This window comes from Octodon degus, unplaced genomic scaffold (genome assembly GCF_000260255.1).
Source record: "Octodon degus isolate 3935 unplaced genomic scaffold, OctDeg1.0 scaffold00033, whole genome shotgun sequence".
NCBI classification, from domain to species: Eukaryota; Metazoa; Chordata; class Mammalia; order Rodentia; family Octodontidae; genus Octodon; species Octodon degus.
The window spans coordinates 9,478,945-9,490,125 of record NW_004524609.1 but is presented as its reverse complement, the minus strand read 5'-3'; the positions used below and the strand labels follow the sequence as shown (position 1 = coordinate 9,490,125).

Genomic DNA, 11,181 nt, shown 5'->3' with positions numbered 1-11,181 from the left:
AGGGCAGTAGACTGGCGACGGGGCTTTGCCTTGATAGGCAGGAGGATCCGGTTACACCTTTGACTGGCTGTGGGGGAGGAAAGCCGAGGAGCCAGAGGTGGTTAGAAGCCTGCAGTTGGGTTAGTGAAAGAGCTTTGCGGTTTTGCCTAGAGACAGGTCTAAGCAATTCTAGTTCATTGAAATTAATCCGAAACTCCAATTTTCCCTAATCCCACAACCAATGTTTAGGTTTAATAATGTTTCTACCCTTCATACGAGTGGTTCTTGCTCTCCAAATACTAAACAGAGACTGGGGCTGTGGCTTCGAAGGAGGCTGGGATGCTAGACGAGGCTCCTGCTTCCTGTGTAGGGAAGGAAAAGAGCACAATTTCGTCACTCGGGAGAGGAAATGCAGAGGCAGACAGGCCCTCCACGAGGAGGTGGTGACGCTGTGTCGCGCTTGCCTCTGAAGGGGGCAGGTAGAGGCAGCAGAGGAAGCAGGTGCCCAGCTCAGCCAGGGGTGGCCCCGGGTGCGTGAGTTCAACTTCTGCTCTCTCCGCTACCTCCTCGCTGAGAGCGCTGGACAGGGGCTGCAGCTCAGTGTCGCCACTTATGAAGAGTACCAGCACCACGGGGTTGCTGTTCAAACAGGAGACACCCAGCGTGAAGGGAAGGAAGAGAGAAAGAGGCAAAGCAGGCCCTTACCTGTACCAATCCCTGCAGTGAATGCGAACACAGGTCACAAACAGGGACTAATAATAATAATAACAACAACAACAACAACAACAACAACAATAGTAATGATCAAGAATAAGAGTGAAAATGAGGAAATGCCACTTAAAGGTGAAGAGAGACGAAGGAAAGGGTTCAGATAATTACAATACTCAAGACATGGTAAGTACGTGTACCTGCTCACTAAGATGAATGTAAACTTCTGTCTACTGCAAATGCATACTAACAAAATAAAAAAGATCAAATTATGTGATATTGTTAAAGAACCTAGAACCGTGTTGGAAAGGCGCCTGTGGGTATTTTGAAAAGAAAAGTTATTAAGGAAAAAGCCATAATTCAGAAAGCAAATTTCCTCTGCTGCGTCCCACTTTCAAGAACGCTATTTCCCAAATTTGCTGGAGGCGGCGACAATTGCTCTGAGACAGAATATCCTTCATAACTCTGGATCCTGAGACAGTATGTAACTCTGCAGCATAAACTGAGTTTGGAAACTGAAAAACACACACACACACACACACACACACACACACACACGTACACACACAATTGAAATTCTATCTCAGTGACTGATTAACTTTAAAAGTCAGTCTCAGTTTTTTCATCTGTAGCAGCAGTTGACAGATGATAAACTGAAAATCAAATCAGACCCGCCGCCTGGAGTTGTGATATCTTGTGTTTTCACATTGTGTGCGACCGTTCTGGGGCTCCAGGGGCAAGCTGCTTACTTCAGACTAAAACCATCTGGTCCACAAAGCTGTTTATAGCCTGGCTTTATGTTACTTACTTTCCAAATTTTGGTCATCAAGAAGAGAACAACAATACTCTGACGAGCTTTTAGGAAAAATAAAATAATACTCAAGGCCGAACCTGTACACTGTCAAGGCTCAATAAAGAGTAACTGTGTTGAGACTAGGCGTGGTGGTGCGTGCCTGTAATCTCAGCACTTGGGAAGCTGAAAACAGAATCACTATAAGTCCGATACGTGTAGTCAGACCCTGTAATCCCTAAAATGTACTAAATGCTTTTTTTTTTTTTAAAAAAAAAAAAAAAGGTAATTGTAATTATTGCATAGTAAATTGAAATCTCCCCCAATACTATTTATGTCAGCTTTGTTTGGTTAATTTTGGTCTTTCTATCCCCTTTCTATCTAGATCCTTCTGTCCAAAACAAAATGTGAACTTGACTTCCTCTAACTTGGGTTAAACTAACCTGTCACTCCACTGCACCAGTGCATTCAGACCATTTCCATGCTCCTATTGAGTCAAACTCTCAGGGGTTTTGTACTATTGCTTGGGACCACTCGTTTTGTGTTTCAGTGTTTCCAGAGTAGTTATGTAGGGGCACAGACGATTCTTGCACAAATTCATTTTCAATTTTTAATTTTTTTATTTAGAAATAATAAAATAAAACATAATATATAAAAATATGTACAATCCATGGTTTGTGCAGTACAATAGGAAGACTGTAGGTACAAAAAAGATGGCAAATGGGAAAATAATAACTAACATGATTGTCAAAGGCCAAAATTGTTCAACTCACCAGACCCCAGAGCTGAAACCTCTCAACACTAGAATGGAAATTCTAGTTCGCTGAAGGCTGGGGGTAGGAACACGACAATGCAACACTTTTTAATTTCCCCCTTGACATTATTAGACACAGAGTGAAAAAGAGCTCACTCTATTCAGGACAAGCTACGTTTTTCTTTTTTCTTTCTTTTTTGCCTGTACCAAATGGCTTATTAGAAAATGAACTCAATTTTATTATACGCAGGAGGAATACGACTGAGGGCACACAGTTCTTCAAATACACAACCAGATTTGAGATGAGAGTATGCAGGGAAGAAAAGAAATAAACGAAAGAAGTAATGCATGAACGGAACAACAACCAAGGAAAACAAACGTCCTGTAGGAATCCGGAAATGACTACAGTGTGACGGTGACATCCTTAAAATGTCTGATTCAAGTATACTCTTAGAGGGATAGAAAACTATTCCTTTCTCAATAATCAAAATAGAATTCACTTTGTCTACGTCTTATTTAAAAATAGAATAACCAGGAATCTACCACAACCCGCCCCCCCAAATATAATACCCATCCAGATATGGGCAAACATTCTTTAAAAGGGAATCCATCCTAAGGAAATTCATTAGGGATTTGCTTACAAAAGAGAAGCAGCACACATCTGGGAATGCATCCCAGATATTCTAGGTGAGTCCCTTCCATCTGCAGTCTAGTGACAGGTTTGCACTAGCTAAGGAGACCCAGTCGATAAGGACAACTATTTTGAAGGTAAGATGCAGCAATAAATGTCGTGCATTACCTGTGTCTTGGCTCTTGACAACAACAAAATAGCCATTTAAAGCTTGTAACGATTAAAATGCTAGTAACTATGAAAAGCTTTCAAACGAACAGTCCATGCTGAAATAAATAACAGAAGAACATAGCAATACGAACCTTAGAAGGCTGGTAAATATTTGCTGAAACCATGCTCACCGGTAGCATATAGGTACTAGCTTTCAGAAATCGCTGCATGGAAATTATACTTTCTATGGCGTTTTTTTTTTTTTTTTTTTTTTCTTTTTCCTTTTTTTTTTTTTTTCTTTTTGCTTCACACACTTCTATTTACATTTGGCTTTAAATATGAAAATATCTGATAAACTTTATAAAATGTACACTTTAAAAACGTAGCTTCTGCAAAATTCTCTTTGAAAAAAGAAAAACAAACCTGTGCACCAGAGATTTTAGATTTTATTGTCTCCTTTTCAGAAATCAGTTGAAAGAGTTTCCCTTCCTATTTCTCACCCCTGGACACACTCCCCTTGACTGTCTCAAGTCTTTTGAAGTGGTAACGCTGTGTGTTTGGGAGGAGGGCCTCCCCCTGTGATCACCCTCACTCTCCTCTGCGTCTTCCTTTAATTTATATGTCACTGAATACTCTTTGGTTTGATTATTTTCCTTTGCAAAACATCATCATAGCAGCAGCTAAAGCCCTCAGTAGCCTCTGACAGTCAAAGGCCAAATTATTGTCGGTTCTATAAATTATCTCCTCCCTATTTCCTCCGAGTCCTTAAACAACTTCCCCAACCTGCCTTTAACTTTGGATTTTTAAATAACATCCACTTGCTTAACCTCTCTTTCTTGGTTTCAATGGAAATAACCCATGGCTTTCAAACCCATCAAAGTGGAAGGCCGGAAACAGCAGAATCTGTCATATTTCTGCAGGTACTGCATTCATATATGGCTGTCAAACACCAGAGACCATCACACACATCAATTTACAAAGTACAGGATTCTAGAACAAGCTGTTTTTTAATGGCATACCAGGATATAATACCACAAGAGAGTTGATTTTGAGACTCCAATTAAAAAGAAAAGTCAGGAGCCCCAGAATTCACAAATAGGGAAATTTAAACCAAAAGACTTTCCTTATTGAGCTGGGGGAGAGGAGTGTTTCTAGCAAGGCAAGCAGCCAAGCAAGAGAGACTTCTCAAAAACAGTGTGTCCTTAGAAACCTGCTCTAGAGTGTCACAAAGTAATATTTCGGCTCACAGTGATCATCGTGCATATGTACACGCAGAAGGAAATAATCCTTCCGGGCTATTACGCTTTCACTGACTCTCTTTGATCCTAAAATACTGAAACATTTTCATTTCTGCCCTCTGCAATAAAAATAAGGAGAAGCAATTTTCCTGAAGTTTGTGGATACTTGAGCTCAAGAGTTACATCTTAGAGGATTGTCTACACCTCCCTGCTGCAGCCCCTGTGGCCAGCTTCCGCCCTGCAGGTCTCCCTCCAGACAGGCTGAGCAGAGAAACTGACTAAGAGGCCAGGCATGGTATCTTTTCTAAGGTGATGCCAAGCTAGAAATGTCCTGACAGCCAAGGCTATGAATTCAGGTACAAATGTTTCTTTCACTCTACTGCCATTTAATGCTGGATGGCCCCTGTGGGAAGAAGCGAGTGGACAGGCAAAGCCCAACTGAGACCTTATCTTATGGAAAAGTGTTGGAATGTGAAAAAAAAAAAAAATAAGGGGGGGTCCAGGCAAGGCTAAGAGCGTGGTCTCATTGCCGACTGTTCGTGTTAATCAGGGGAGCATGACCCACAGGAGGGAAACCAAAAGCTGCTGTTCCTATGTGGATTGTCCTTTCTCTTTATTCTTCTTCTTCCAATAAGAAGGGTACTTGCAAAAAGACAAAATTTGAAAAGCACTACACTTACTAGATTCTGTCTTTGTTGTAAAGTTTTCTGAATAAGGTGCCAAATGCACAGGCATTGCAAGGTCTTGCTGAGGTTCAAAGTTACTGTCTCTTGATTTCAAGGCAAGCCGTGGGGCTTTCTTCTCTTTCTAGTGTAAGCTCCGTTGTGCAAAAATGTGCATTATCTTTGGTATCCATTTAGGTAGTCTAACTGAAAATTTGAGATAACCCATTAATATCCTGAAGAGAAAGGAAAAAAAAAAAAAAACCCAGAGGCTACCATTTGGCTAGTGTTACATAATGCCCTTATGTAACCGAAGAGAAAAAGAGAGAGAGGACAGAGAGAGACAGACAGAGAGAGAGAGAGAGAGAGAGAGAGAGAGAGAGAGAGAGAGAGAGAGAGAATATGAGAGAGAGATCAATTCTAGCAAACTAATTACTGGCCTCAAAAAATCAGGCTCTCACTTTGGCAGCTAATAGCCAAATACTTGCCACTTTGCAGTGCATCATGAGCCTCCGACAAAGTTCAACACTGACTTTTAAATTACATAAAAGAAAAACTACACTACAACAAAAATACCATTTGTGTTCATGTAGTTAGCAGCTTTTCAAAAATTAAGGCAAAGTCTTGCCTTTGTTATGCCATTAAAAACATTCTTGTTCCCTAAACAGAAGCATTCTGGATAAGTCAAATACCCAACCAAAGCTTGCCTGCAAATTCAAGTTTTGTAAAAACACAAAACAATACATTAAAAACCCATAACTTATTGTATAACACATATGTGCCATTGAGTCACATGGAGGCCTGTTGAGTACTTGACTTAAATCATCGGGCTCACAGTCTTTCTCAAAACCACTCGTGCTAGCCTCAGTCTCTTGTGGCCACCTGCCTCGCCCCACCTCCTGACCAGTACCGTGGTCTGTGTAACTGTTTCGGGCCTCTGACCAACACACTGTGTACTTATGGAAATTTTCCAGAGAACGAATTGGTCAGTCATATCTCCGATTCTCGCCGCAAGGGCCTGGGCTCGAGAGGAACACTTGCCTGGTTGTGAAGGTCAATGTCGGGGGGAGTGTCTGTGCTGGTACTCTCTGGAACTCCATTTTCACTGTCGTCTTCCTCTTTGCTTGTGAGGGCCACTTCATTTTCATAACAAAATGAATTAGCGTTGGAGAGGATATATTTCTTTTCTGCTAGGTCTCTGGCACTACAAAGGGGGGTATTGGGTACTTCATAAGTTTTGTGGAACCTTGAGTAGTCCACTTTGTAGTAGTGTTTCTCCTCAAAGAGCACTGGCTCGTAGCGGTGTCCCCAAAGGATCTCATTGGCCAAATAGGAGCTGCGGCACTGTGTCGTCATGGCGGTGGCTTCGACCATGCCTTCTAGTATCACAACAATTTCAAAGTCTGCGTTATCAATGTCCTGCTTACTCAAATCATATAAAGGACTGTCTTCATCTATTTCGTGGACGATAGTGATTGGGGACACCAGAAATATACGGTCAATTCCACTGTCAAAGCCAACGTTAATGTCTATTTGATCCAGAGGGATGTACTCCCCTTCAGAAGTAATTCTGGATTTGAGGAGCTGTGCTCGGACGTGAGCTTCCACCAAGTGGCTTTTGCGCAGATTGCCCACCCGCCACATCAAGCACAGCTTGCCGTCTCTCATGGCGATCACAGCATTGTGGCTGAAGACGAGAGTCTCGTTTCTCTTCTTCGGCTTGGCCATCTTTGCCATGACCGCGCCAATGATAAAAGCATCGATGATGCAGCCCACGATGGACTGGAACACGACCATGAAAACGGCAATCGGGCACTCGTCGGTGACGCAGCGGAACCCGTAGCCGATGGTTGTCTGGGTCTCAATGGAGAAGAGGAAGGCGGCTGTGAAGCTGTTGACTTCAGACACACAAGCTTTGCTCTCCTTAGACGCATCCAGATCTCCGTGGAGCAGAGCTATCAACCAGAACACACAGCCAAAAAACAGCCACGAGAGAACAAAAGCCAGGCAGAAGATCACCAGCATCCACCGCCAGCGAATGTCCACACACGTAGTGAAGATGTCAGCAAGGTAGCGCTGTCCCTTCTCCCCGACGTTGATGAACTGCACGTTACAGTGGCCATCTTTCTTCACAAACCGGCTCCTGCACTGTTGCCGAGTGTGGACTTTACTCTTTCCATTCCCAAAGCCATTGGCCACCGCCATGGTAGCCAACTTCATGCCGTCTTCTTCGGAGGAAACAATGCTATAGCGGTTGGTTCGCACACTGCCCATCGCTTCTGCTGGGGACGCCAGTGCTTCTGCTTTGGAAAACAGTCTGAGTTTCTGCAAAACCCTTTGGAGAAACAGTTTTGAATGTTCAGCGGGGACACACACACACAAAAAAAAATGAGGACAGATGGGTGTCTCCAGCCGGGGACCTTGCGAGTCTACGAAGGTTGGTTTACTCACATGCAGAGCTACCTTGGTAACTCAGCTGACATCAAGTGTACATGTCCTGAAAGAAAAGAGATTTGGGGGTTACAAAAACAGTCTTTGTTAGTACAGTCCCACTGTGTAGGTAACCAATCCTATCCTAACAAAAGCACAGAATCAGCTCTAAATATGTTTTGCAATAAGTTGTAGGGGTTTTAATTTCTTGGTCCCTCAGGAAGATTTTTGAAGACTGTATTTCAAATCACATAGCTGTCACACATAGATGAGTGAACTGTGCTAGTCACTCAACCACAGGTCAAGGTCCCTCTTCCTTTATTTTCCTTTGCCACTGATCTAGAATATTCTATTTTCCACAACTGTCTCACAGCTCTCCTCTCCTCTTCAGTTTCCTCGCCTTGCTAGGTTTTCAAGTTACGAAACAGAAGACTGACTTTCAAATATTAGGAACCATCACAGCTCTCTTAGGACCAGGCCATGTCTAGACCACATTTCATATGAGTGCAGCCTTGCAATGGGCCGCACGTGTGTCCTAGGAAGCCACTGGAGCCCTTGATGATGACAAGGTTGACAACAGGAAAGACAGACTTTTTTGTTGTTGTTCAGTGATGATACTGAGCACAGAGGCCTTCAGATGCTGCGAAAGGGATGCTGGAAGGTCCAGACTTCTGGAGGCTGTTGGGACTTGCTCCATCCCACTGCACACTGGAGGCAGCCACTGTGCAGAAATGCCCGATAACATCTCTGTTAGTGCAAGCGATTCTGACTTGAAGACACAGATTTGCTCAGGGGGATAGAGAGTCATTCTGTTGCCTAGCAATGAGAGTCCTGAAATTCTCCAGAGATGGCCTTGCCATGTGTAATGACAGACTAGGATGTAAGCAGCTTTGTGCCCAAGGACCAGGTCTTTAGCGGATTTAGATAAGGCAGTCACTCCTTCTTTGGAGATCCGTGGTTGTGTCCCTTCAAGCGGAGACAACTTTGTAATCAGAGTAGCACACAAATGCCAGTCAGCTTACTTTCACTGCAAGTCCGATTGTTTGTCATGGGTTCCTATGGAAAAGGCACCCACCTTCACACGACATGAGCAAACAGGAGTTTTCAGACTTCTCTTGTTGCCTCATTCTAACTCTAGGTAAAAATAAATAAATAAATAAATAAAAAAGCCTATCTGTTTGCTTTAACTTTCCATCTAGGCCCCAAGTAAACATTTTTTTTTTTCCTTATTTAACAAATGCGTGAGAGAAAATCTATGGTGTGTCCCTTCCCAAACATATATGAAATGGACCCTAGAACTCAAAAGATAAGATGGCACTCCACTTCTCCAGAAATCCAGTTATCTCTCGCAATGAAGGGAGAAATGAGCAATACAGGGAGGATCAGAAATCTGTTGAAGCTGAGTATGAAAACACCACTTTTTCTTTTCCCCAGAATCGCTTGAAGTTTAAGGAGTTAACACCACCACGCTCAGCCAGGCTAGTCACAAGCAAGTAAATCAAATCTTTTGTCTGGGGCTTCTTGCATCCCTTTAAGAAGAGGGAAGGTGTATTGTCTTTGCAAATGCCTTGTTGGAGCCTCTTGACTTCTCCTTCTATATCCAAGTTATTATGCAAGAATGTGCCCCAACACATTTTTCCTGAGATTAGTCATCTGTGAAAATTGCAATGTGTGTTACATTTTGGCAGCTTTTGACACCTAAATGATGCCCGATTTGAAAGTGCCTTTGAATTACTTTATAAAAAGAAGTTACTGTGCTTTCCCACCCTTCCACCTGCTCAATGTTTTGTCTGCTGTGCTATGAAGTTTGCACTTGGACAGAAGAAAAGAAGAATCTTATTCTTCAGGGTTCTAGACTCCGGACATGGAAAGAATTTTTTTTTTTTCTTTCTTGTAACAATGATTTCAGCGTTGCTGGCTCATGTGGAACAGCGAAGCTCTCTTACACAGAGACAGATACAACAAAGCACCAAATGCAGGTGTATTTTGCCAAAGGAGTGGAAGCTTTTAAAAACAATGCTTGTGTCTTAGAATTGTGATGGACCTTGGTAAGTTTTTTCAGAAGGCTGATCCCAAGAAATTTCCTTTTTTACAAGTCCAAACAATCCTTTCATCAGTTACCATTAGGGGCCGTGAGTGCAGTCTCAAATTTCTTGGGACTTACTTCTGTAGCATTTCTAGATTAAACTGTAACAACCAAATGAAATCTAAAGGCTGAATTATGGCTTCCCAAAAATCTTGACACCAAGACATTTGTTTGAATTCCACAAATCACACAATATCAGTCTCCTATGAATAGCTCTCCACATTTAGAATCTTGAAAATAGCCTGTATTGAGCCCCTACTATTGTCTTATTTCCAATGCTAATGAAAGAATTGGTTCCACATGTGGAGCATCATTTAGAAATTTTACCATTTTTCCTGGAAAAGGAAAAAGAGGTTCCCCCCCCCTTTTGGAAAAATGGAAATTTTTGTCACTTCAAACAGATATGCCCCCAAACAGAGGTATACACGTATATGTGTGCTCATATATCATACGTATTAAGACTTGTGGACTTGGTGATACAGCAAAAGTCAAGAACCTGCCGAAGTCTGGGAAGCAACTGCCTTAATCCATCAGCAAGACTGTCTTTACTATCAACCTGCAACATGCCCCTGTGGATTTAGCCAAGCAGAAAATTTCTTCTCCTACTCTTTGCTCACTAGAAACAAGCAATTCAGGAACATCTGGAAAAAGGACTCCTAAAAAAAAAGGGCTCCCATGCCACTTTTTTCCAAATAATATTTGGAGAAACACTGGATTAAGAATAGATGAGAACATGAAGTGACTTGACTTTTTGATCGCTGTTACGCCAAAGAAGTGATATTTGATTTGACGAATGATGTATGAATTTCCCTTTTGGCTCACACGTTTAAGGCCCGGGATGTATACTCAGGGATACAGAAAGCATCATTTTACCCAGGTCATAACGACTGATGGAGAATGTATTTCTGGGAAGTTGAAAGGCTACATGTGGTGCTGTTCATGTTAAGACTATTTATAGACAGATCCAAAATTAAGCCTAAGCAATGGAAAAAATAGTCCAATGCTCCAACCCTAGGTAGATGTGAAAGGAAAGCGAGCCATGGAGAAACCCAAGGACAAAAAGATCACAAGGTGCAAACAGGGGCCTCTAAATTGATTTGCCTCCATAGGGAATCATTCTAAGGGGGCCTGTGAAAAACTGGAAAAGGTAATGATGAAGAATAATCAGAATAAACTGTGTCTTACGGGATGGTCTCAGGACACAGTGAATAAGAAAGTTTCTCACTAAAAATAGGAAATAGCAAAAGGAACTGTATGGGGCTGAGAGAGAGAGAGGTCTGCTAATGAGTCTTTAGAGCAGCTATTCCCCAGCTGACGCCATATACATCAGCCTGAGTGAGCTCTGGGCTCAAGTTGCTACGTGAGCACAACTGCTAGCAAAGCAACCTCTCGGAAGCTCAGTAAACAGAAGGGGGGAGGGGAGAGTTGACAGGGGAGGGGAGGCACCCTGCCATCCATGTGAGCGCTGTCTCTAACCTTCAAGCCTAGCAATGCACGCAGCATTGCTTAACATTTGCACGTGCTCAAAAAAACACAACATACACTTCCAAAAAAAAAAAAAAAAAAATTCTCCAAATCATGGCCCAGTTCAGGTACAGATGTGGGCAATCTTTCAGATGACTCAAATATCATACCAGGTCTCTACAGTGAACCAAAGATCCTGCCACTGGAGAGACTGAAGGATGTAGAGAGAGTGTGTTCTTTAAAAACAAACAAACAAACAAACAAACAAAAAGAAAAAAAAACAAAAACT

The 11,181-nt window shown here is 42.3% G+C and overlaps 1 protein-coding gene across 2 annotated transcripts in view; it reads right to left on the bottom strand.

The window, feature by feature from the left end:
• Positions 1 to 3,183: 3,183 nt before the first annotated feature.
• The window catches only part of Kcnj2 (potassium voltage-gated channel subfamily J member 2), a 9,724-nt gene continuing 1,726 nt past the window's right edge, over positions 3,184 to 11,181 (bottom strand). For both annotated transcript variants that reach the window (XM_004630057.2, XM_023713982.1), the window contains exon 2: positions 3,184 to 7,409. In XM_004630057.2, the coding sequence (XP_004630114.1) occupies positions 5,903 to 7,186 (1,284 nt within the window). In that variant the 5' untranslated portion in view covers positions 7,187 to 7,409 and the 3' untranslated portion in view covers positions 3,184 to 5,902. The remainder of the gene's footprint in view (positions 7,410 to 11,181) is intronic.